This window comes from Teleopsis dalmanni, chromosome 1 (genome assembly GCF_002237135.1).
Source record: "Teleopsis dalmanni isolate 2A chromosome 1, ASM223713v2, whole genome shotgun sequence".
Classification (NCBI taxonomy): Eukaryota; Metazoa; Arthropoda; class Insecta; order Diptera; family Diopsidae; genus Teleopsis; species Teleopsis dalmanni.
The window spans coordinates 182,422,480-182,449,704 of NC_051846.1; the positions used below are offsets into that span (position 1 = coordinate 182,422,480).

The 27,225-nt window shown below is 24.6% G+C and overlaps 4 protein-coding genes across 6 annotated transcripts; 3 read left to right on the forward strand and 1 right to left on the reverse strand.

The window, feature by feature from the left end:
- The first annotated feature begins 479 nt into the window (after positions 1 to 479).
- LOC119670595 (aminoacylase-1-like) lies at positions 480 to 3,794 on the forward strand. Its single transcript, XM_038080918.1, has 7 exons — positions 480 to 555; positions 1,651 to 1,953; positions 2,014 to 2,358; positions 2,451 to 2,597; positions 2,657 to 2,940; positions 3,226 to 3,359; positions 3,420 to 3,794. Exons 2-7 carry the CDS (start codon positions 1,860 to 1,862, stop codon positions 3,640 to 3,642), a joined length of 1,227 nt encoding a protein of 408 aa, XP_037936846.1. The 5' UTR covers positions 480 to 555; positions 1,651 to 1,859; the 3' UTR covers positions 3,643 to 3,794.
- A 2,647-nt stretch (positions 3,795 to 6,441) lies between these two features.
- Positions 6,442 to 8,356, forward strand: LOC119666856 (aminoacylase-1-like). The gene is made up of 6 exons (XM_038076134.1): positions 6,442 to 6,674; positions 6,736 to 7,080; positions 7,159 to 7,305; positions 7,366 to 7,649; positions 7,716 to 7,849; positions 7,912 to 8,356. The coding sequence occupies exons 1-6, from the start codon at positions 6,581 to 6,583 to the stop codon at positions 8,354 to 8,356; spliced, it is 1,449 nt and encodes a 482-aa protein (XP_037932062.1). The 5' UTR covers positions 6,442 to 6,580.
- Positions 8,357 to 9,462: 1,106 nt separating this feature from the next.
- Positions 9,463 to 24,130, forward strand: LOC119670596 (DDB1- and CUL4-associated factor 7). 3 transcript variants are annotated; one of them, XM_038080919.1, is made up of 7 exons: positions 9,463 to 9,897; positions 10,944 to 11,136; positions 11,209 to 11,294; positions 11,628 to 12,001; positions 12,068 to 12,249; positions 13,526 to 13,849; positions 23,606 to 24,130. In XM_038080919.1, the coding sequence occupies exons 2-6, from the start codon at positions 10,946 to 10,948 to the stop codon at positions 13,722 to 13,724; spliced, it is 1,032 nt and encodes a 343-aa protein (XP_037936847.1). In that variant the 5' UTR covers positions 9,463 to 9,897; positions 10,944 to 10,945; the 3' UTR covers positions 13,725 to 13,849; positions 23,606 to 24,130. The 3 variants fall into 3 exon arrangements, with proteins under 3 accessions (XP_037936847.1, XP_037936848.1, XP_037936849.1); XM_038080921.1 differs by lacking the exon at positions 9,463 to 9,897 and adding an exon at positions 10,269 to 10,328; XM_038080920.1 differs by lacking the exon at positions 23,606 to 24,130 and having other exon boundaries at positions 13,526 to 14,592.
- Positions 22,610 to 26,792, reverse strand: LOC119666857 (protein tilB). The gene is made up of 5 exons (XM_038076136.1): positions 26,783 to 26,792; positions 25,869 to 26,727; positions 25,605 to 25,810; positions 24,446 to 24,476; positions 22,610 to 22,690 (listed from the first exon to the last, which is right to left on the reverse strand). The coding sequence occupies exons 1-5, from the start codon at positions 26,790 to 26,792 to the stop codon at positions 22,615 to 22,617; spliced, it is 1,182 nt and encodes a 393-aa protein (XP_037932064.1). The 3' UTR covers positions 22,610 to 22,614.
- Positions 26,793 to 27,225: the final 433 nt, after the last annotated feature.

The following is a 27,225-nucleotide window of genomic DNA, read 5'->3' on the forward strand; positions in this document are numbered from 1 at the left end:
AAATAAATTTTAGAGCGTTAAGAGAGCGTTAAGTTTATCTATGTACTATCTATGTACTACAATTAAAATCTTTAAATTGCCGGAGTTAAGACTACATATATGCAGAAGTTGATATTTGTAGTATTATTGTAAGGTAAAAAACGCCTTTTAGTGAATTCTTTAATTAATTATAAATAATTGATTAACACGTTTATATATTATGTGTATGGTATGGTTTTTCATTTAAATACCGTAATATTTAAATAACTCATACATATTGAATTAAAAAAATTAATTTTATATTCGAATTCGGTGTCTTATGCCATACACTACTAAAAAAATATTTTGAAAACGATACAACTTCTTTTCATTAAATGATTAAGAAAACGTTTGTATATTAGTAAAAATTTTAAATATTCCATTCGGTGTCCTTTGCCATACACTACTAATTTATATGATTTCAATTTTTTCTCCAAATACTGGACTGGACTGAAGACAATAGTGTTGAAATTCAATTTGAGGAACAAAGCAATATTATGGATATAAGTTCAGAAGAAGAATCTAATAAAGAAATAAGTGAGTCGATAATATCGTACGATAAGATCTTAAAACCTGAACTATATTCAAATCATCATTTGGGTGCACTTTAAACATAATTTTTTGTGCTCCCTCCTATAGGCGGACATCTTCTATAACCGGACAGAAACACTGCGACGATGAGTGTCCGGTTATGAGAAATTTTACTGTATATTGTATTTAAATCATTATACGATCCCGCGTAATGAGCTTGGTAACTGAGTAATATAGTAATAGTATAAAACAGCAACAAAATATATATTTTGATAGATGCTTTTTGTTATTCGCAATTTGCAGTATTACCATGTTACTTAAATACTGAGGTCGTTACCCGAGATCATGAATATCCGAATATATTTTACAATATTTTTTAAATAAGCTCATTGAAAAATCTGTTCCACATTCAACTGGATTAGTTATAATGAAGATGGGACATTGTGCAAGTAGCAATACCAGTGAACTGCCAAATATGAAATGCATATTCTATTACAAAATAATTTATATGATAATTATATAACTAGTCAATTTTATAGTTACAAATAATTATATATTATATATATATATACATAATTTAATATAGAATTTCATATAATTTTGATTTCATTACAGTTTATGTGGATATGTAGCATATTCAAAATAGTCAACTTGATTGCATTTTTTCTATTTTCTGATTTGATAGAACAAGTAATTTTCCTCAACGTCGCAATTAATACGTGTTAGTATTTGATGAGAACATTTGTTTTTAAACCAATGACTTTATCTCTTTTCAAATGCATATACATATATATGTATATCTACATTAAGTTTACTAAAAAGTTTATCTTTATTATTATTTAGCTAGGTCAACTATGAAAAATTGTACCCTAAATAGACAATTTTAAAACACAATTGTACTTGCTTCAATATCAAAATATTATTTGATATTAGATACATATATAGAATTTATACTTTGAGGGTGTTAGATATATGGGGGTAAAATTTTGTGTTAATTTAAAAAAATATTAATTTTAACTGAAACCAAATTTTTCGTAAAAAGCTATAATCTATTAAATTAAGTAATAAACTATTTAATCTATTATCTAAAATTTTGACTAGCACTTTAAGGGTAAGAAAATAGTCGCGTATGAAGTGCATAAAATTCAATTAATTTATTTAATATTGTGGAAATCGTTTGACGCTAACCAGCAGATAGCGTAAATCTTATCGCGACTAGGTTTCAGCATATAATATTGTGGCGATCAGCGCTATGCATCAGTGCATACTCGAACTTTATATCGAACAGTACGGCAAAAAGTGCAGACAAAATGGAATCGCTGCATAAGTGGAACACTAATAAGGAAATTGGTTATTTAAAGGAATATTTACAAATTGAAAGTGTACACCCGAATCCTAATTATGGTAATAAATAAACGTTAGTTCTACAAAAACAAAATTGTATTTACTTTATGTATTCTACAGATGGTTGCATTGCTTTTCTTAAAAAACAAGCAGATATGTTAAACTTACCAATAAATATACATTATCCCTTAAATAAGGATAATCCAATAGTTATACTGACTTGGATAGGACTTGAGCCTGAGCTGCCAGCAATACTTTTAAATTCTCATATGGATGTTGTGCCAGTTTTTTCTGATAGATGGACGCATCCACCATTCGGTGCTGAAATGGACGAAGACGGTCGTATATTTGCTCGTGGTTCGCAGGATATGAAATCTGTGGGAATGCAATATTTGTCAGCTATAAGATACCTAAAAACAAATGGTGCTGTATTTAAAAGAACTATACATTTATCCTTTGTAGCAGGTAACCAAATAATTTTACAATTTTACAATTTTGCAATCCAAAAAATTGTTCTGTTTTTTATTGTGTTTGATTTAAATAAATTATATTTTCAGATGAAGAAATGGGTGGACGTTATGGTATGCGTCCATTTGTCAATACTCCTGAATTTAGGGCGCTTAATATTGGATTTTCTTTAGATGAGGGCATGGCATCGCCAACAGATGAAATTCCTGTATTTAATGGCGAACGAAGTGTTTGGCGTATGTTAATAATAATTTTTAAAAGAAATTTAATTTTTATTTAATTTTTTTTTTAACAGGACTGTACTTTAGAATATCTGGTACAGCTGGTCACGGATCACTTCTATTGAAAAATACAGCTGGTGAAAAGCTTAAAACAATACTTAATAAAATGATGCAATTGCGTGAGGAATCGGAAGATCGTTTGAAACGTAATCCAGAGCTTACACTTGGTGATGTTACTTCTATAAATTTGACACGTGTTAGTGGTGGCGTTCAAAGCAATGTGATACCACCACAAATGGTAGCCTGTTTTGATTGTCGATTAGCACTTGATGTGAATCATACAGAATTTGAGGCTAAAGTAAATTAAATACTATATTAATTATATTTTAATAATTTGTTTAGGCCGTTTGCGAGTTCGAGTAAATTAAGGTAAAGTATATATACAATTTTCACAATGGCAACACTTAATTTACCTAATTTTTATCTAATTTACCCTATTCGAAATTCTGGTAAATACTAATATACGCAACCATACCGACATAATTTACTATTACCCTCAATTTACCATCAATTTACTTGAACTCGCATACCGCCTTAATTATTTTATTTTTTGTAACTTGTTGAATTTTAAAAATTATTTTAGTTGAAGAAATTTTGTGAAGAAGCAGGTGGTGGTATTGATATTGAGTATGAACATAAACTTCCAAGAGTTGAGCCAACAAAGATGAATGACAGTAATCCATACTGGACATCTTTTAAAACTGCAATTGATAAATTGTATATTTAATTATATTTAAAAAAAATATATTTGTTATAAATTTCGATTATTATTTATAGAAATCTAAAAATAAAACCACAAATCTTTAATGGTGGTACTGATAGTCGTTATATACGTGGACTGGGAATACCAGCAATTGGATTTTCACCTCTAAACAATACACCTATTCTTTTACATGACAACGACGAGTTTATTTTTGCAGATAACTTTTTAAAGGGTATAGATATATATGTGCATATAATAACAAATCTTGCAAATACTCCAGCGACTAAAGTCAACTAGAAGACCTTCAAAAAAATATTTCAACAGACAATTTAAGTTTCAAAAGACATTGTTAAGACTAAAAATTCAGATATATTCTAAAAGTTGAAAACTACTAAAAAAAAAACTAAATAAAATATCATCTTAAACTAGATGGAATTAAACCAGAAAAACAACTACTAATATTGTTTACTGAATTTTCATATGAACTGTGAAAATCTTTTAGTTTTTATAAGGTAAGCAAACAACTTCTTAAAATTGTATGCGTTGAAATCAGACAGTAATTATTCTAATCTTAGGTAAATTATATTATATTTCGCTACTTGTTAATACAATGATTAAAAGTAATTTGCTTATTGAAAATTTAAAAAAAATGTCTGAAATCTTTAATATAGCATTGAATAATATGTATGTACATTTATTATATCTCAGTAGCTGTACAAATTAACTTAATAGCAAGAAATTAAGTATTCTAACGTCTAAAATTGCCTTATATACATATATACATCACTTACATATGATTTACGCACGATTAAGCACAACACTAAATAAATAAATGTTCAATACACCATATATAGTATGGTGGCAAACCAAATTGATCTAGTCTTAATAAAAAACGCCTAAACCGATTATATAAAAAAAGTAGTTATTCTGACTCTGTGCTTAAGGAAATAAGAATGGGACAATCTCTAGTAGTAGGGACTTTTTCCATGACGACACATATATTATAAAAATATACTCCAATCAACAATTTTTCTCATTAAAAAGTTGTTTTTAAGATAAGGGAATAAAAATTTAATTTTATTAAGTTTATATACGAAATCAAAATTTAACTTATTTCAACATTTTCTTTATATACTACAACATTAATAACCGAATACACTATTTTCTATAAATTAGAACGGGTTATGATTCCGTCTGGCAGATAGTAGTAACTTTGAGTGATTCCATCTGGTAGTAATTTTGAGTAACACTGTGTATACACAAGTGCGTTCCGGCAGCAAATTTTCGTGTAAATTTTACTTGTGTTTTACTTGAGTTTTACTACAAGTAGCTCGTGGAACAGACCTATAATTAACCGTTAGTGTACATCCTTGCAAATGATGACCCATATTTTAATTGTTGTTTGTTGATGTCGTAAAATCGCAATACTGGAGTTGTCATTGTTGCTGTGACTTTTGAAATTGAATAATTTTTGCACTTGTTAACTATTTGATCTGTACTCTTTCTTAATGCTTTTCCCTTTTCTTGCCGGTTTGTTTGTTTTTGATATGTTCTTGAAAAATTTGCTGAAATATGTTTCTAATAGTATATTCCTACTCACTTCGTTAAATCGTTAAAGCATTTCATTTGATTTAACTCATTAAATAAATTTGATTAACTATATATAGAGGTTTCGAGCTTTTTAAATTAATTTAGCATAAATCATGGGAAATCACACTAAAAAATGTCGCATGCAACATTGCAAATTTCCCAATGGGAAATTACTGAAATTTAACATATTCAAAGCAGGTATTACACATCATTCTTGAATGTTGACTTGGTGTGCCGTCGTTTGTTATTGCAGATCATTCATTTTTACTATTCTTTTAATATGCAACAGTACAAAGCTTTCACTAAAGTGTTAACAGCAGCGGACATACACATATTTTCAATTAATATATTTATTATCTGGCTGAAGGATAATCTAAAAGAAATTAAAAAACTTACTAAGTAAATAAATGTTACATTCTTTCACGCATATTTATTTTTATTGTAAATTTGTACTTAACAAGTACATTTTTCATAATTAATGATGTTTTCTCCTACCGCGGTATTTACTTATGATACTCAGTACTGAATTTAAATTATTTACAAAAGCTTTTTTCATTTACACGTTATATAACCTTATAACCTTACCTTATAGTAATAAGGTAACTTAAGACTTAATAAGTAGTATATATTTAGTTATTTCAACTTATTTTTATTTGGCTAGGTATTTTTTGGTTTAGATTATTGAAAATCAATAAATGTGGATATTACTTATTTCGTATATATTATATTTAGGTCATTTTTTATTTTACAATAAATATATGTGACAATTTGATTGGATGATTTTTATGATTTATTTAATTTTAGCTGTCATGTTTGTAATTTTAGTTGTCAATTGTTGTTGCTTTCAATGTAAAATTAAAATTTTTGACAGCTAAAACTCCAAACGAAATTCTCGTATGAATCCAGTATTAGTTATTAAATGAAATCATTGGAAAAGTTTAGGACATAGGCGGAAGTAAAAATTAAAATATAAGGAAAAACATATGATTACCGTTAGCTTATTTTTAATGATAATATGCAATGTTTGTATTAGTATTTTTAACAATCATTATTGTCGTCTGTCAACGGAATAATTTTGTCACTATTAAACAAAAATATGTATACATTTTTCATGTGTAACACCATTTATTTGTAATATATCTATAGCTGATTTAATTCTAAATAGTAAATTTGTAAAACTACACTTGCCAAATTAAGGTTAAAAAAAAGTATCAAAATAGTAGTTAAAGTACAAAATTGACAATTGTGACGTATATCATGGTTTTTGGTCGTTACAAAAAAAGAGCAAAAAGTTGGCATGACCATCTTTCATCTATGACTGGTTTTTTACATGGGTACTAGCCATCACAAACCTTTTCATCGCAAACCTATTAAACTTTAAAATAAAACTATAGTTTATAAGTAACAATTGATTTTTAAATAATATTTTAAATATAATGAATAAAAATAATTTGTTTAATATTACAAATTTAATCTTTTTGGTCCATTATTTTCAAAATTTAATATTTTATACACATTTATTTCAAAACACCATTCAATAGACTAAATTTTTTGCAAATAGATTTTAGTATATAATATTGCGACAATTACTATAATGAATCAATAGTTTCTAAATTGTTCGGTAGTGCAAAAAGTCATAATCAAAATGGAATCAGAGCCCGTTTATGACTGTAATAAAGAAGTAGCGTATTTACGAGAATATTTACAAATAGAAAGTCAACATCCGTATCCTGATTATGGTACATATATATATGAACTTTTTTAAAAAAAGTGAATGTTAATTTTTTATATATTCAATAGGTCATTGTGTTGATTTTCTTATGAAACAATCAATACTAATTGGCATACCATTAAATATATATTATCCATCGAATAAGGAAAATCCTTTAGTTATACTCACATGGGAGGGTCTTATGCCGGATTTACCATCAATACTGCTAAACTCTCATATGGACGTTGTACCTGTATATCCTGATAAGTGGTCGTATGCACCATTCGGTGCTGAAATGGACAAGGAAGGTAATATTTATGCCCGTGGTTCGCAAAATATGAAATCTGTAGGTATGCAGTATTTGGCCGCTGTACGATATCTAAAAAATAATGGTGCTGTATTTAAAAGGACTATTCATTTATCATTTGTACCAGGTACTTCAGATTTATCATTATGAATAACCTTCAGGGTACATTGTTATATAAATTAATGAACTAATAAATAAATTTAAGATTCGGAAATGGGTGGTCGTTTTGGAATGCGTCTATTTGCTGCTACTCCTGAATTTCGGGCTCTTAATATCGGATTTGCTTTAGATGAGGGTATGCCTTCGCCAACGGAAGAGATTCCTGTATTTTATGGTGAACGAAATGTTTGGCGTATGATAAAAGTACATAAAATAATTATAGCAAATTTTAATTTTCTATTCTTGTTTTCAGGTATGTTATTTAAGTTTGTTGGTACATCCGGGCATGGATCGTTTTTGTTAAAGAATACAGTTGGAGAAAAGTTTTATAAATTACTTAGTTTTATAATGGCAATACGGGAAGATTCAATAGAACAGTTAAAAAATAATCCAGATCTAACTCTTGGTGACGTTATGTCTATTAATATGACTCGTGCCCATGCTGGTGTTCAATGTAACGTCATACCGCCCAATATGATAGCCTGTTTTGATTTCCGTTTACCTGTCGAAATTGATCATAAAGAATTTGAAAACAGAGTAGATTAAACAATATATGAACTATTTATATTTATTTGTTCTAAATACATCTATTTTTAATTTTAGATAAAACAATTTTGTGAAGATGCAGGAGGAGATATCGAATTCGAATATGAATACAAAGTTCCAAAGATCTCCCCAACAGTAGCTGATGACAGCAATCCATATTGGGCATGTTTTAAAGCTGCAATCGATGAATTGTAATTTAATTACATACAAAAAATGTATTTATTATTCTATAATAGTTCTATTATATTGACAGAGGCCTTAAAATAAAGCCACAAATACATTATGCTGCTACTGATAGTCGTTATCTACGTGCATTGGGAATATCAGCACTGGGATTTACACCTCTCAACAACACTACACTTCGTTTTCATGATAATGATGAATTTGTACCTGCAAAAGTTTTTCTAAAGGGCATTGATATATATGTAAAACTTCTAACAGATCTTGCAAATTTGCCAGAAATAATAGAGGAAGTAAAGGAAGAAGAGAAGGAAGGAGAGAAGGAAGAAGAGGAGGAAGAAGAGAAGGAAATAATAAAGGAAGAATTGGTGCCAGAAATGAAGGCAGAAGTTAAAGAAATGAAGGAAGAAGTGAAGGAAGAAGTGAAGGAAGAAGTAAAAGAAGAAGAGAAGGAAGAAGCGAAGGAAGAAATGAAGGAAGAAGTAAAAGAAGAAGTAAAAGAAGAAGTGAAGGAATAAATAGATATAACATAAAATAGAGTGCAAAATTTGTAAAATACATAGACAAATAAAAATTAATTGAAATAACTAGATTTATACTACTTATTAAGTTTTTAGTTACCTTATTGTAAGCAACGTGAAAATGAAAAAAGCTTTTGTAAATAACTAAAATTCAGTACTGACTATTATAAGTAAATACCGCGAATACTATACTTTTACTTTTCATACTAATGATTGTAGAAAATATCATTTCAAGTTATTATGGCAACTCATAAATGCTCATAACACATTTATACAGCCTATATTAGTACAGCCTTTAAGCACGCGGTGATCATTCATTTATCATTTAACAAAGTTTAAAGTGTTGAGAAATAATTGAATTTCAGGTTGTATAAGTTAATTATATTTTTTTAATTTACTTAAATTATTTTTAAATTTTCTTATCACGAGTTACTCGTACTAACTTTGAGTAACACTGTGTATACACAAATGCTTTCCATCAGAAAATTTTCAAGTAAATGAGAGCATCTGAAAGAGTGTAACATTCCTGTTGAAATTTGAAAATGTTACACCGACTTCACTCATACATTTTTATTTCAAATTTGTGTGTTGTGTGAATCAGCTGTTTTGGTTTGAATTTAAATTTTTATATTATACATTTGCAAGGCGCTAATGTTCTTACCAGATTTTGCTCAAATGAAAATCTATGTAAAGAGCGTAATTTGGCACTTTATTTGTGTTAGCTTTCAGTTTGTACTTAACTTGAGTTTTACTTCAGTTTACTAGGAGTAGCTCGTGGAACAGACAAAATTTTAGTTTGAAATAAACTGAAATCATTATTTAAAAAAGTGATATTGTTTTATAGATGTATTGGTAGTAGAAAACATAACATAATAAAGGTACTTATTTCCTAACACCAAATATAAAATATTATACTATCGTTTATAAAAATTCCATTCAAATTATGTTTTAAAATAAATTTTACGGTGTGAACGTACTCTATTAGTTGTAAACATAAATTCCCAATATTTAAAATACATTATATTTGCTTAGGAAACACTGAATGCACAGCTGTGAAGTTACAACAACAAAATACGCATGCTGTCATTTATACGATTTTTGTAACTGTCAAAGTGACAATCTATTGTGAATTGCAAAAAATATATTAAGCGTCGTTATACATTTTTCGGCAAAAATTCAATGTCTAGTGCGAAAATATACTAAATTAAATGCAAAGAACTAAAAGTCTGAAGAAAAAGTGTTAATGATATTAAAAACAATTAAAGAGCAAAAGAATGCTACACAAATAAAAACTCACATGTAATTAATTAGTGCGTAAAATTTTTTTTCGTCGTACGTCCTCGAAGTAGAACTCCCAATTGCAAAAAGAAAAAAATAGAAAATGGTGTGAAAACTAAAAACACTTCTTTGACACAGCAATCGGACGAAAACAATTATTTTTTTTTATTGTTTTTTTGTTAATTAATTTTGTTTTTAGTTGATTTTTACAAATTTAAACTTCGTCTTTTCTTTGCCAGTTTGCTTTATATACAACTCAGGTAAGTGGAATGTATGTACGGAATAAAAATAGCGCTGTTAGTCAATGCGGCGGGTGTAGGTAGGTAGGTTTTTCTATTAAAGATGAAAAGCCAATGACCGCCGTTCTGACTTATACATTATCTTAAGCATAAATATTTGCATATATTAAATTTTAAATTTTGTTTTAGTTTTGTCACAATTGATTAGAAACTAAATTTAGTCAATTTTAAATTTTCGAAGAAAATTTTATAAAATTAAAACCGTGCAGAATGTGTTGATTATTTGCATATTACATATAATAAATAATAAAAACTTAGGAAATTTGTGTTTTGCTTTCTAAATATTTAATTACATTGTAAACAATATATATAACAATATTAGTTTAAAATAATTAAAAAACTTCAGAGAGAGAGAGCTCAAAACATATTGTTTATAGACACAGTTAAAACGGGTAAGGATTCGATTTATATGCTTCTTAAAATTTCATAAATGCAATATAAATTTAATAAAAACCTTGATCACGCATTATAATTATATTACGTTAGGCATTTTCTTTCAATTTAAATATAGACAATGCAGTATATAGATAAAATAACAAACATTTATAAATGCTTAATTTCGGAATATGATTCAGTGGTTAGATGGTGTCAAAGACTGCATGGTTGAGTTCTGATGTAAGGCAGCCAATATGTCATCTATGAATTTTCAGCTATTTCTAGAAAGTTTTGTTTACAAATATTTTATTAACTATTTTGGATTATTCAAATAGATTAATTTTTTAGATTTCCACTAAGTCTGTGCTCAAATTTATAGGGTGTTAGCTTGATTTAAGGTGTTGGAGAGATATTTATAGTACGTTGCCATTAGCTTTTCGTTAGACCAGTTAACTTACTTGAGATTGCTTGAATTACTTGAATCTCAAGTAAGTTAGTGGAAATTTATACCCACAATGATGAAATAGTAATTTTCTTTTAACACCACTAAAATATTTGCATATTTGTTTAAATATATAATACAGATTACTTTATTTTTCACATTCCATTTTTTTTTTGTTTTTCTACTATAGTTATGTCATCCACCGCTGGAAAACGTAAAGAAATTTATAAATACTTGGCACCATGGCCTCTTTACTCCATGAATTGGAGTGTTCGTCCAGATAAGAGATTTCGTCTTGCGCTAGGCAGTTTCATTGAGGAATATAATAATAAAGTCCAAATAATCAGTCTTGATGAAGACACGAGTGAATTCAGTGCGAAAAGGTAAAAAATTTTATAAATTTTATTCTGGTATCTTTTTTTTTATTAACTTATATTTCATTATTATTATTTTAGCACTTTCGATCACCCATATCCGACAACAAAAATAATGTGGATACCTGATTCCAAAGGAATTTATCCAGATCTATTAGCTACAAGTGGTAAATATAGATAATATAAATATTTTAATTAAAATAGTTATGGGTTAACTTTTTTTAGTATTATTTGTGTTTTTAAAGGCATTGTTTGTGTAAATCTATATTAAAAACTTTTAAAAAGATGTTTTTATATTATTTGATAGTTATTAACAATATAAAAACTGATTGCAAAAACAATAAAGGGGCCTATTTATACTGAAATTTATTTATAATTTTAGTTTTAAATGATAAACACTAAATAATATATATAAACAATATACAAAAAAGATAAACACAGATAATATAAATATTTCATTTAGTTACACATACAACTTAAATTGAATTTCTATTCTAAAGGTGACTATTTACGTGTTTGGCGTGCTGGTGAACCCGATACACGCTTAGAATGCGTATTAAATAATAATAAAAACAGCGATTTCTGTGCACCTTTAACATCTTTCGATTGGAATGAAGTTGACCCAAATTTAGTGGGTACATCATCTATAGATACTACGTGCACAATATGGGGCTTAGAGACAGGACAACCACATGGGCGTGTTTATGTAGCTGGTCACGTTAAAACACAGTTAATAGCTCATGACAAGGAGGTATATGATATAGCTTTTTCTCGTGCTGGTGGTGGGCGTGATATGTTTGCTTCAGTTGGTGCTGATGGCTCAGTGAGGATGTTCGATTTAAGACATTTAGAACATTCAACTATAATTTATGAGGTAACATATTTTATATTATTAAATCATATGATTATTTTTAATTATTTATTGTTTTTTTTCCTTAAGGATCCTGCGCATACGGCTTTGTTACGTTTAGCATGGAATAAACAAGATCCAAATTATTTAGCCACAGTGGCGATGGATTCGTGTGAAGTTATAATTTTAGATGTTCGTGTTCCTTGTACACCTGTTGCAAGACTGAGCAATCATAGGGCGTGCGTCAACGGTATTGCGTGGGCGCCGCACAGGTAAATATATATTACAAAATGTAAAATGTGATTAAATCCATATCTACAAATATTGAGACTGGAGTCTTTGAAACACATCCTCCCGTTGATATGGTATTGCAGTCCAATGATTGCATTTTTTTGTATTCAAACGTTTTGAGTAACCATTTGAGTTAAAATAATCCTTTATAATATTAATATTAAGGACGTGTGCGAGTTAAGCTAAGTTGATGCTAAACCAAATAGGAGATTTTTTGGGATTTTTTGCACTTTACACATTTAGCCATTTATCAACACGTATCGATACATCACTACATTATCGGCACAACTTAGAATTTCCCTCATTTAGAACACAACTTATATATATTAACAACTTATTATATTATATATATTAATAATATTAATATTAAGTAATTATATATTTTAATATTAAATAATTATATATATTAATATATAAAAACAAAAACAGAGATATATTTTTAATCTCAATAAAGTATACCCTACAAACTTGCTGATTATGTTAACAGATATAGTTTAAGTTATTTAAATTGGGAACGTAGTAGTTATAAAAAATTATAGTTACAATATATTGCTATTCTTCGTCTGTCTTAAAAAAAAACTCTTCTTGATAACCTGCCACAACCTTCATTGCTGTTCTATAACACATTAAGTTGTAATCGGTTTAAAACGTCTTTCCGTAGTTTTAGGATTAAAACAGCTCTTTAAGGTTAAAGAGTTGCTAATCTTTTTAACGCACCAGTAGCGATTGCTTTCAGTTACAAAACACTGTTTTTATTTGATAGTTAATACTTATAGCGATATACAATTAAAATCAATAATGTGTTAGAGAAATTTACATACGTTACATGCCTGTTATATGTTTGTCATCGCTCCCATAGATCAATGGCTCTTGATAGGAATGTTCATTAATTTTCTGTAGAAGCGTTCATTGCCGTTGGAAGAGAAAATGAAACTGTGTGAAATAGGTTTTATACTACTTTTTATTGTCGCAACAGTGCTTGGAGACCTACTCTAAACTCAGAAGGGGCACAATAGAACCGACGGTCGCAGTCACATACCATAGCAAAAATAATGTATTTTGTCTTGAGTGATTATTTTTCTATTGAATCACGCTGTGTTTACTTTTTACTCTATACCATTTTTAGGAAATAGATAAATACTAAATAAACTTTATTATTTCAATATAACAATTTATTTAATTTTAGTATGTTTAGTAGTATTTAATTTTTTTATTTCATACGATTAAATTTTTTAATTGTTTCAACTTTTTATTTAGTTCCTGTCATATATGCACTGCCGGTGATGACCACCAAGCACTGATCTGGGATATACAGCAAATGCCGCGCGCAATTGAGGATCCAATTTTAGCCTACACTGCTGCCGAGGGTGAAGTCAATCAAATTCAATGGGGTGCTACGCAACCTGATTGGATAGCAATCTGTTACAATAAAGCATGTGAAATCCTGCGTGTCTAGAAGAGGATGTATTTCTTGCATTATCATGTCATAATTAGCCGCAACCACAGCCACAAATATCAACTCAAAAGCATAACATTTTGTAAAAGAAAAACAAAATTAAAATTTAAAATGAGATACAATCGGTAAGTGTGTCTTAATATTATACAAATTTGTACCATTTGTATAAGATTTTATTATTCGAAACGAACACATACGAATCTATAAAATTGTAATTTTACTTTTTATTATGTCCAAGCTAAAGTTTATAACAACAACCATCTTTTTTTATAAGAATTTAGTATTAAAATAAAACATTGTGAGAATTGCTGCATCCATCGGCTACACAGTGATATTACGGCTATGAGTGTTGTACGTAATTGTGCTTAATCAATGCTAATGCTTTAGTAACCGGGGTGCTTAATTTTAAGTAAATTTGTAAATAGAATTAAAATCGCTTATAAATTTATTTAAATAAATAAGTTGGAGCTTAGACGTATTTGTTTTTTTTATATATAATATATGACATATGATATATAAACGTATAAACAAATTCATTTTCACTCCATTCTATTTCTATATAATATATTTTTTCATTGATTGAAAAACAACAACAAAACTTGAGCGCATGTGCCTCAAAGCGTTTACATTCATCACTGTGAGACCGTACTTAGTTATTTTGATATTTATTTTTTAGTTAAAGCTAAATTAAGACACACTTTTTTATACAAAATAATATCCTACCTCGTTTTCCATCGTGGATGATTAAAAGTAAATCTTAAATTAATAAAAAGAACTTCGGTAAATGACAAAGAAATTATTAACTAAACAAACATTTTTGAATGTATGTAAGTTTTGAACTTAAGGATGGTTAAACCAATTTATTTCAATATGAAAAATATTTAATTATCAAGCTTAAAATTGTATTTGTAAGCAACGTTAATTTCAACGTTCATTTGTTATTATTATGTGTAAAACAATTTAATTAAAATATATACGTTTGCTTACTTTCTTGCAAATTTCTATTAATTCTTCTGAATGCTCCTTAAAACTTGATTATTAATATAAAAATTAATATATATAATATATTATATATATATAACTAAAATAAAAATTAACATATAGTGCAACTTTAATATCTAAATAAAACAAAATACAAAACACAAAAGAAAAGTATATATATATGCATATACAAATATATGTATAAATAAGAAAAAAATGGTAAAATTTAATTCATGTATATTTTTATTATAATTTATATTTACATATAAACAAATGAAAAGGTGCAGTTAAATTAATAAACGATATGCAATTTAATAACAATAGCAATAGTTTACTGATATTGACTATATATATGAAAAAAAAAATAATATATATACTAAAACTCATTTCAATAGAACTGATTACTATCATTATTCTAATAGTTATCATTATATTCGTCACCAAAAATTGTAAATTTACCTTAAATAGTTAAAATAAAACAAAATACGGATAATTCTTAAACTATTTGTGAGAGAGAAAACAAGATTGTTGCCAAAAAAAATATTTAAACATAAACAATACATACATTAAATAAAATTTTAACGTACTTTACTACAAATGCGCCACAACCGAACCTCTTTTTAATTTATTTTTTATAATTTTGTATTAATTTAATATTAGTAATTATTTTATATCAATTTGTATATTTATTAATTCAATATAAAATGATTTGACCGCCGATAAAAAAAATACCACCAACCCATATCTTTTATTTCTTAATATTTTCAAAATCATAATTTATGTTTTAAATTATTTTATTTTGTTTAGAAATATTTAAAATCACTTATAACGAAAAAATTATCTTTTAAATAAAAATGATATTGTTTATTTTTCAATATTATTTAACAGATTTTCTATTTTATTTTAATTTCAATAAAACAATTTAAACTGATTACGAATTTTTACATTAATTCTATAATTTAATTTTTTGTGTTTATTATAATAAACTATAAATTTTATAACAACAATAATGGTTTATAATTATTAAAAAAATCCACAAAGAATAATTTTAAATTATAATTTGTTGTTTTATGATAAAATATATATATTAATATATTTTGTATATGGGCTAATTGATTAATTATTTCTCTTTGTAAAGTAAACAAGTTTATCAACTTGTCATCAATTTATTAAAATATTCAAAATTCTTTAATTAACAAAAATAAAAAAAACATTTATTGACCACATTCTATAGTCATTCTATAGCCAATATATAATTTCTGAAAATAGTTGAAAATACACTAAATACTGAATAGGAAAATATAGCATATATGGTTAAAATATTTTTTTAGTTATATTTTTTTGATAATATAATTGACTTATTAGCCTATATACAAAATATAATATATATAATAATATTAAATTATAAGAGTTTTAATATTAGTTATGTAGTTAAAGTCTTATGTGAACGAAATAAAAAAATTTATATTGGCTTTTTATTTTAAATTTATTTTATTATTAATTATATAAATATTGTCAACCTTTCGACAATAGGGAATATTTGGAATATATTTTTAAATTATTTATTTATATTTTTATATTTTATTTTTTTACATTTTATTTATATATTATTTATATTTGAGGAAAATTTTAATTCTCGGAATTAATTAATTGTTGACTATTACCTAACCGTCTTTTATATTCAAAAATAGGTTTCTTATCATATAGCATCAAATTATATTTTTTCAATTATATATAACTATATAAAATATATTAAAAATCAAAGCCCAACTAATTCCAAAATCAATTTTTTTAATAAAACCAAAAAAACAATTTAATAAAAAAAAGAATTTTTCTATTTCGTTCACATACACAAGCCTTGAACAACATATTTTATATAATTGATAAAAGTATTAATTTAATAAATATGCAGTAGTTGTCCAATATAACGAATGTCCAATTTATGGAACTTCGAAATTCTGTCATGTACCTTTATATAGATTAGTCAATGACAAAGAATATTACTGGAGACAAACCCTCATAAAAATCACAAAGCAATTTCTTAGACTTCTGTACAATGGGCTAAAGCCCATTTTACAAGATCTACAAGACGAAGCATATAGGTTAAGTTATGTTATACTGGTGATCCTTAGGGATCCGCTTATGTCTATAACCCCATTGTGTTTAAATAAAAGAGGATATATGCTTCCTAAAAGTTACATATTCCTTTTTTATAAGTCTATGTTGAGGCTAGTTGAGTTAAGTCAGTGCACTTGAGCACTTTTACTCTCTATTAACTGCGAGGTTTCTACAAAACCCCTCTTTGCGCCTTGACTGGATTATTGTTTATCACTTCATTAGACTAAGCAATAATTGACCTCAGATCTACATATCTCCCCGAGGAGCCTGTAAGTGAACTACTTTGTTTAATATATTCCTCTGATTCAACGAATAAACTATTTTAATTGCTTTCATTAAATTGGACGATTACTGTACTCATACAACGTTTTTTGAAAAAAAAAAAACAAATAAAGCTTATTTTTTCTAATCTGTTAAGTTCTTTATGAAATAAAATTTTTTAAATTATCAATTAAAAAAGTTTTATTTAACAATTCTTTATATATATTATATATAATATATATTTTATAATTTCTTTAAAATTTAAAACTATTTTTTTGATCAATATTGAAATAATTCTGACTTTTATTTATTTAAATAATTTCTCAAATATATTTGTATAGTTTTTCCACCATTTTTAATGGTTTATCTTATTTAAATAATTTTCATGATAAAGCCTAACATTAACATCTATTTAGCACGAAAAATTTTATAAATTTCCATATAAAAAAAAAATTTTCTACAATGTCCAAAATTTTTTGGAACATTTTTTTTATATAAAGTTTTATGTCAATTATTCGTGGGAACTATATGTTAATATTAGGTTTAAAATGATAATTTAATATAACAAATATTTTGGACATAAAGCATTCTAAATGTATGTATAACACTTAATACTTATATGCGTAAAAACTATTTTAAAATAAATATAGTAAATACTATTATTTAAAAAATAATTTGTCAAAAACAAAAAAAATAAATGGGATACTGTGTGCTTGAACTCAACTGATTAAGGGGTACTAGAATATTAGCATATGTCCATTAGGGTTTAAGCATAATTTAGATTTAATAATTTTTTATTAAAAAAATTATGTGTTTTAATTTTTTAAATTTAAATTTATCTATAGCCATCCTATAACTTAATATAAAAATTTTTTTTTCTGAAATATTAAGATTGTATAATTATTAAAAAATTTATAAAATTTTATCGAAAATCTAGCGCAAATATTGGTAAAAAAATTATTTTTCAAAATTATTTCTAATCAATAGTACATACATACATATATTCTGTGCATATGTATTTTGCTTTCAAGTGTACAAAAAAGAGTTTAGTTTGCTCTATAAACTACACAAATCTTAATTTATAAACTACAAGAAATTCAAAAATGTTCCATTAGGTCAATATTAAAAAAAAATGTTGAATTTATAAAACTTGAGTTTGTCGGTTTTGAAAAGAAAAAAATATGTTAAAATAGTGTAAAAAATATACATATTTCATTTTCCGATGAAATTTATTAAATTCATTAACATATTCCATGTGAAAACTCTAATGTTTAAATAAATACTGTAAAGCAGAATTCTGAATTAATAAGTTTGAAAATCAAAATTATACAATAAAAAGTATATAAATATGTAAAAACTATATTATAAATATGAGATAATTAAGCGTATACATATAAGAGTGTATATAAGATCTCTATGCTTTTATTTCATATATTTGAATAGATAGCTTAGTTCAGAATAATTACACTTGATGATTATATCAACTTGATGATTTAAAAAATGCAAATAACTTTTAAAAATTTGGATATTAATAAATTATATGTATACAATAAAAAATTTACTGCATGTACTTTCTTAAAATAGTCAATTTTCAAAATGTATTTAATTTGTGTTTCCATGCTATATAGATTTTAAAACATTTTTAAAGCTTTGTAGAAATTTAAATCGCCTATAATAGGCGAAGATGATTTACCTATTAAAATATTAAAACTATTGTATATTGTAGTACATGTTCTAACATATTTTTAAAACTATAAATTTTATCATACTTTTCATTTTTACTTTAATATTAAAAGAATTTTAAAATTGTTCAACGAACTTCATGAATGATCATGTAGATCGCAATATTATTTTTTTACTAAAAAAATAATTTTAAATAATTTAAACTCCTATATTTAACATTGAAAAAGTTTATATGGATGGTTTACATAAACATTTTTAGTGAAATTATGATTGCATTTTTTTAAAGCGGTTAGTTGGGGTTTTCATATAATTTTTAGATTATTCATAAATAACTTTATTTCTTTTTAAAACAAATAATAATATTTTTAAAATGAAAATTTAATACAATTTAAAAAAAAGAATTTTTTTATAATTAATAAATACTATTATAAAAAAAATTTATTAGTTTTAAAAATATATTTATATTTTATGAAATTAAACGTACGATTTTTAGTGCAGTTCGTTGGCACTTTGGCTACTCATTTTATATTTTATTTCAATGATAAGTTATCTTAATATTTTTCATTAACTTTTCTATAAAAAACCATTTAAGTTAAATAAATAATAATTAATTAATTATTATTTACTCTTTTGTTAAAATTAAAATAAATGTAACTTTTATTAGTAAATAATTTATTTAATAAAAAACATTTTAAATCCCTATTAGCAGCTACGAAAATAAATAAGACTATAATTTTTTATTATACTTAATTTTATTTAATTAGTTATCATAACATTTTTCATCTCTATAAAAAAAACCATTTAAGTGAAATAAATAATAATTATTTAATTATAATAACTATTTAATCATAATAATTATTTAAATTTAATAATTATTTAATTATTTACTCCTTTATTAAAATTAAAATAAATATAATTTTTATTATTAAATAATTTAGTTAATAATAAACACTTTAAATCCGCATATGCAGCTATGAAAATTAATAAAACTTTATCATTTTTATTATATTTTATTTAATTTTATTTATGCATTAAAGTAATAAATCTGAATAATTTAAAATATTTGTATAAAAAAATATATATAAGATATTAGATACTGTTACCTACATTTTATTTAATTATTTTTTTGATTTCGGCACATTAGTTTTTATTACACTCTTATGTAAATATTTTTATATTTAATTTGTGCTATTTTATATCTTCATTTGATGTGTGCAAACAATTTTTTTTATATTAATTATAATTATATAAATCAAGAGATTAATTAAAAATTATTTGTCTGTTTTACTACATTACATGAATTAATATATTTATTATATTGTTTTAATAAAATGTATAGTATTATCTTCAATCTACGACTATAAAAAACTTAAAAGTAATCTTATTTTTATTGAAATATTTAATTTTTTAAAAACGTCAAAATTTTTATTTAGTAATATTCTTTCTTGCTTCTTCTTTGTTTTTTATTTTAGTTTTTTTAATACATTATATTTTCATATATTACATTTACTAATTTTTATTTTCGAATTCTTCTATATTATTCCAATGCTTTTTTCCAAAGATTAAATATATTTGTTTGAAATTATTTGTTTTTTTTAATTTAATTTGTTTTTTTTTTTTAATTATTTAAAAAAAAAAATTTTTAATTATTTTTTTTACTATTTATTTTTCTTTACTATTTATGAGGACTTATTTTATATTATTATATTTATGATTCTCATTAAAATACAATAAATTTTTGTTACAATAACATAATAAAAATAATAACACGTATATTCATTTTACCATAATAATAAATTTAATCATGGAAAGTTGAAAAATAAACAATATTTAATAAAATCTAATACTAATATAATTTTTAATTTATTTAAAAAATAACAGTAAAAATGTTTAAATAAATTTAACGAAATTTCTTAATATTTGTCTTTTTTGATTTCTTCCTATTTCCTTAACTCAACATGAATGTTTAATTTTATTTTAATTTATAAACATGATTGTTTTTTTAGCTATTATTTTTATAGATATATGTATATTTATTTTTATACAGAACTTATTAGTTATATATGATTTTAGCTAATATGTATTATTTATGTAGCTATTTTTTCGTATTCTTTCTATATGAAATATTATTTTATTTAGTAATATTAGTATTCTGATACTAATTTTATTATATTTTGTTAAAAAATATTTTCTTCTTGTAGTATTTGATTATTTATATTTATAAAACAGCAAAAAATATCAAATATCAAATTTTAGAAATTCAGAAAAAAAAGAAAGAGGAGAAAAAATATTTTTATATATAAAATTATTAATTTTTATTTATAAAATATTTTTTTTTAATTTTAGAAAATATTTTAAAACTTATATAAATTTTTAAATATAATATATTTTTATTTAATATTTTTAAAAGATTTATACAATTGTTTAAATCAATTGTTTGTTAATCAAATTTATTTATTTTTGTAGTCATTATAGTCATTGTTTACAGTAATTTCAAATAGTATATATGTAATTGCTATTTGTTTTTTTTTCTCTGCACTTATTTTTTTTTTAACGAATTACAGAACATATTAATTATGAGTAGTTGTTAGTAATCAAGCGCTTTTGTTGGAACTGCATAACATATAAAAATACCATATATATTAAAATATATTCAGTAAATTATTACCTACATTTCAATTGTTTAATAAATACATATATATTTTAACCTAATCATACAAGATTTGTAGATAATATCCATGTAAAATATAGCATCCTTTAATCAGTTATCACAAAATCGCACTCAACACATTTTTGTATAAATCCAATCTATTCAAAACCTTTATATGATATAAAACTTTCGATAAATAATAAAATCATTCATAGATACAATTCAAATTAATATCACAAATTCGCACGTTTTCCATACCAAAAATAAAGACAACTAATTATTTTTAATGAAACACTAATAAAACAATTCACAATATCGATATATATATATACATATATATAAAATCAACAAACGTAAAGTGATGTAAAAAAGACAGAAATTTATATATTAATGCAATGAAAGTATCGACACCGTTAAAATTAAATTAAAATTAAAACCTAACTTTAACTAACTAAATAAAAAAATGTTTTAAACAAATATAATAAACAAACTGAACTAAAAGTTATTATTTAAAAAATTTATAAACAATTAAATTGCATTAATTTATATTTTACATTTTTATAAGCCGATAATTGTCTCGATTATTTGTAAGTAAAATAACCATGAAGAACCACAAAATAAAAAATAATTTGAAAGAAATTAAAGAATTAAAATAATTATAAAAATGTGGAAAAAAAAGATACACAAAAATCTATAATGAAAAATATGAATTTAGTTTTTTTAATGCAATTTTTAAAGCAATAATTTAAAAGATATGTAAGAGATCAGCTGAATTTATTATTTTCTATACAAGAAGGCGATAACGAACAAAACCGAGAGATAAAGAATTAATAAATCTTTAAGATGAACAAACCTAAAACGTGGGTGTTAATTTAAAAAAAAAAACAAACAAAAAAAACATTGTACATTTTTATTTGCGATATAAAATATAATAAAATAAAATAAGAATGATTATACTATATAAAAACAACAACAACAATATATATAAAAGCAACAACAATGCATTTCAAATGATACCAATTAACAAAAGAAAAAATAAATATATACATATATATATATATAAATATAAGTACTCGAAAAAATAAAGAACAAGCGATTTTTAATAATAAAACCAAAAATAAAGTTTTTTTTATTCTAATTATTTTTTAATATATACATAAAATAAAATAATAAATTTATAGAATAGGAAGAATATTTTTAAATTAGATCTGGACAATCATCCTGATGAGAGCAAATATCTTTTATGTTGACAGTTCCTTTTAATTCTGTGTTTCTATAAAATAAAAATATTTAATATTAATTATGCTACGATATATTGCGAATAGTGTATTAAGCATATAAGTATGTATATGATATAATAATATAGCTGAGACAGCTATATTATATATAAGGCATTTATGGGAAAGATATAATAAACTATAAATTTAACATAAAAAATTTGAAGGTCTTTAAACAAAACATCTTAGTGGTATTTATATTTCAATATTATTATCATAATCACGTAGGGTCTTGAATTTTCACTATTATATCTCTAAGTATATAAATCAAAGTACCAAATAGAATTTTATAATGTTTTTATATATTAGTACAGTTTGTTTTTAAAAAAAATTCTATGAAAATTATATACATATACATAATTTTTACTTATGTATTATGTATTATTATATACATAATAATTACTCTATGAAAATTATATACATATTTACTTTTACTTTTAATTTACTTTTAATTTTTTAACACATCAGAAGACTTTGTCTTCTACTTCAATGGAAGTTGATTATATTACTGACTAGTAATATAAATTGATTATAATAAAAAATAATTAAAACAAACTGTATCAATAAATAGTAAAACGAAAATAAAAATAATTCTTATTATTGTTAATTAATGAATTATTATTTTTTGGCACTTTTTATATTTAAAAAAAAACACTAAGAAAAAGTCTATTATATTATATATATTATAAAAGTCTATGTTATGTTAAGTATAATATTGTATATATATATATTACACATATAAATATTTATTTATTGATTTTAATTTATTAATAATTAATTAATTAATAATTATTAATAAATTATATAATTTAATTTATTTATTTCATTATTTATAAAAATTTGTTATTAATTTTTTAAGGAATATAACGAATATAAGTTTTTGGATTAAGATATGGTTATTTTAATTTCAGGATGCGTGGACGCAAAAAGGATGTATAAATAATAAATTATACAAGTAATGATAATGCCTTAAATTGAATTACATCTTATACAATCTCAATAATCTAAATAGTTAAATTCCATTTAACTAAAAATAATCGACTGAAAAATATATATAAAATATAGCTTTAAAATTACTAACAATTGTATATTCCCTTATCTATCTTACTGAGAGAGATATAACCAATTGTGTACAAGTTAAGATTGAGGTGCAACAGATTTGTGTAAGTTATGAAGAGCTATAGTGCCAAATATTACATTGACTACATGACGATTACTCATATACAGTAATAATATAAAGTACTCAGGATATAAGGCACAGAAAGAAAACAACTGCAAGTGACATGGAGAAGAACAGTTCGAAAAGAAATAGTAAATAATTTTGGATAAAAATATAGAATATAAACATCACCAATATCAAGATTTTTGGATCTCTTGAAAGAATTTAAATGAATCGTCAGCAACGTGTACATAAAAATGAGAGAACCTCAATAGTGGTTATACTTTTACTATATTTATAGTATAATTATATGAGTATATAAGTATAGATAACTATAAGTAAATATAATGTTCTTATAGTGGTACAGTTGTTTAATTTTATAAGTATAATACCGAATTTCAAATTCGGTTATACAAGTCCACTAAAACTCTTATTATTTTAATTAGTTTCATATTTTTATATTATATAAATTATCATACATATTCAATAATTATTTATTTTGCTTTAATAATATATATATATATATATATATATCATTTGTACTAGGCTTACGAAATTAAGATATGTTTAAATATAAAGAATGATTATTTACCTATTATTTTTGAAGTCCTTCTGAATATTATCTGAAAACATGAAAATAAAGTATTTATTAATATTATATATAACAATATAACGGAGAAAGATTACATGTAAAATAAAAGGTATGGGTAATATGAAGTATATGTAATAATAATGTAACAAATAACATGCAAAATTCCTATAAGTAATATAAAATCGGATACATTTATAAAATATATGTAAATACAAATTATATATTTTATAAAAATTTTTTTATTATATATACTTTCAGTACACTTATTACTCTTATGTATTTAAAATAATTTAATTTTATATAAGCATATCTTTTATTTATTTTAATATATAAATTATGTGAAAATTTGTATTTGGTAGTTATATGAAGAACATAAGTGTTACATATTTACTGATCTTTTAATATTAATCATTTTATTAAATTTATTTTTTGTATAAATATTATATTCTTTGTATATGTATATAAATGATTTTAATTCGAAAGCAAACGGATGTTTTAAAAATTACGTATTTTTAGTGAGGCCATCTATTGGCGCCAGTAAGATAATCAGTAAGATAAGATAATATTTATCTGGTGTGGCATCGTGCATCTTTTACTTTTTTGAAGGAATGGTTTTGCCGATGAACTGATTATTCGACATGTTTTAAATCATGTAAGTCACTCTATTACTTTGAATCAAAATGTGATTATTTTGAATAAATCCAATCGGGAAGTTATATTTACTTTGTTAAATAACTTTGACATATATATTCATATATTGCGCATATATATAGTTAGTTAGTTAGTTGAGGTGGAGGGAGGACGAGTCCTCCTCAATTAGCCAAAAAGCCGTTTTGAATCCACAAAAATCTTGTAATAGTCGGTAGTAGGTAGAAGGTCAAACTAGAACAAGCCAGGGGCATTAGCACATATATATATTATTATGTATATTTTGTTATATATGACGTTTACCGACATCCTAAAGAACATCAATATTCGTGGATCTAAAACTATTATTCGGGATGTTTTATTAAATCGTGGAATTATTTTGAATAAATCAAATCGGTAAGCCCTATTTACTTTAGTATATAACTGATACGTATATATTCCTATATTGTGGATATTTTATTTATATATTATATATATTTTGTAATAGTGTATTATTTTATCTCAGACAAACCTTTCTTAGCTTTAATTTCAATTATTTCATTATGATGCAATTTCGGTACCCTTATAAGTAATTGACCTGTAATCTGTGAACGTTGAATAATCGCATCAGAAGGTTTAACCTCTTCCGTTAAACTTATCTGAAATATTTTACCCTTAACAGTTACACGTATATAATTACACGTTACATCCACATCAATTAGTGCAGTATCCAAAAATCTAAAATAAAGTAACAGATTATTATATTATATACAATTAAATTTAACAAATTTTATACTTGTAAACATATAAATCCAAAATATATTCTGTACTTTCGTCTTGAAATTTGAATTTGAGATTTGGTCGATTTATATTGTATGGACGGCCACATGGTGCGAATAGTTGTGGTGGACCACGTTTTGGAATATCATCTTCTGGTTTTGGTGTAATTGGCTCACGGCACTCTTTATGATAGCGTGCAATGTCAGCACGTATTTCTGGACAATGTTCACTTTTAGAATCCCAAAAGAATTTCTTGCGTTCATCTTCATCTTCAATATCAGCCATTTTAGCTTCCAGTTCCTTCTTCTGCTGCAAGTAACGTATTTTCTGCTCATCTCGTTCAATAGCATGATCTAATTGTTTTTGTACAATTATTGCTCTATTTCTTTGTAGTTTTTTACTCACTTCCAATCTATGCGTTGTAGTTATTTCTTCACAATCTAAACTTTTCAATGTTGGTAGCGTTGCTATTACATATTCTCTATAATGTGGATAATCACAGCAAGGGTTACCAGTTAATATTAGTTCTTTTAAATTATAATTTGCTCGTAAGCTTTCGATGGAAGTCAGTTCACCAATAAAATTTAATGTTAAATCTAACTTATTTAGAGATTCTAAACTTTCCAGGTTCTCCACACGTTCTATGTTATTTACAGCTAAATTAAGGTATTCCAGTTTTTTTAGTTTAAAAAGGTTTTCTATTTTCGATATTAAATTCGATTGTAGCAATAATATTTTAAGATCCCGGCACCAATTATGTAAATGCTCAATGCATTCGATATCTTCCTGATGCAGCGAGAGCTCCTCTAATGTACTGATAAGGCACTCATTATGTTCGGATTTTTTTCGAATCAATTGCTCTGTTACTAGATATATGCATATTCATATTAAATATATATTAAAATTGAGTGTTATTTATTATGTACTTACTTCTCACCATTATCATGTGTAAAAAAATAATTTTCTAAACTCAAAATTTTAGTTTAAAATAATAGTTATTTTAAAGGAGATGGTTACTTAGTTACCGAACTTAAAAAAATCACTCTATGGTAAACGTGTTTGCAAGACAATTACTATATGAGTTGAAATTCACCATAAAGTACAGTGAAATATTCAAGTTATATTGTAAAATTGTAAAAATAATATTGTCTAAGTTAATAACAGATTATTAAAGGTGTTTACGACCTCGAATAACAAGCTCGGTAATCGAGTAACATGGTAACATTGTAAAGTGCCAACAACAAAACATATGATTTTGAAATGTGGTTTGTTCTTGCCGTTTACACTGTCATTATGTTACTCGATTACCCAGTTGATTACACGAGATTGTGAATACCCCTATACCCCCGTTGTAACCAGTTTATATGATTTAT

Bases quoted from the DNA above. Each gene is read 5' to 3' on its own strand.
- LOC119670595 (XM_038080918.1), top strand. From the start codon at position 1,860: ATGGAATCGCTGCATAAGTGGAACACTAATAAGGAAATTGGTTATTTA. The intron at 1,954-2,013 runs GTAATAAATAAA...TGTATTCTACAG, and splicing joins ACACCCGAATCCTAATTATG to ATGGTTGCATTGCTTTTCTT. The intron at 3,360-3,419 runs GTATATTTAATT...TATTATTTATAG, and splicing joins AAAACTGCAATTGATAAATT to AAATCTAAAAATAAAACCAC.
- LOC119666856 (XM_038076134.1), top strand. From the start codon at position 6,581: ATGGAATCAGAGCCCGTTTATGACTGTAATAAAGAAGTAGCGTATTTA. The intron at 7,081-7,158 runs GTACTTCAGATT...AATAAATTTAAG, and splicing joins TCATTTATCATTTGTACCAG to ATTCGGAAATGGGTGGTCGT. The intron at 7,306-7,365 runs GTATGATAAAAG...TCTTGTTTTCAG, and splicing joins TGGTGAACGAAATGTTTGGC to GTATGTTATTTAAGTTTGTT.
- LOC119670596 (XM_038080919.1), top strand. From the start codon at position 10,946: ATGTCATCCACCGCTGGAAAACGTAAAGAAATTTATAAATACTTGGCA. The intron at 11,295-11,627 runs GTAAATATAGAT...TCTATTCTAAAG, and splicing joins AGATCTATTAGCTACAAGTG to GTGACTATTTACGTGTTTGG. The intron at 12,250-13,525 runs GTAAATATATAT...CTTTTTATTTAG, and splicing joins ATTGCGTGGGCGCCGCACAG to TTCCTGTCATATATGCACTG.
- LOC119666857 (XM_038076136.1), bottom strand. The intron at 25,811-25,868 runs GTATAAAATTTG...ACTTTATTTTAG, and splicing joins TTGGATTTATATGTTTACAA to ATTTTTGGATACTGCACTAA. The intron at 24,477-25,604 runs GTTTGTCTGAGA...TCATGTTTTCAG, and splicing joins TGAAATTAAAGCTAAGAAAG to ATAATATTCAGAAGGACTTC.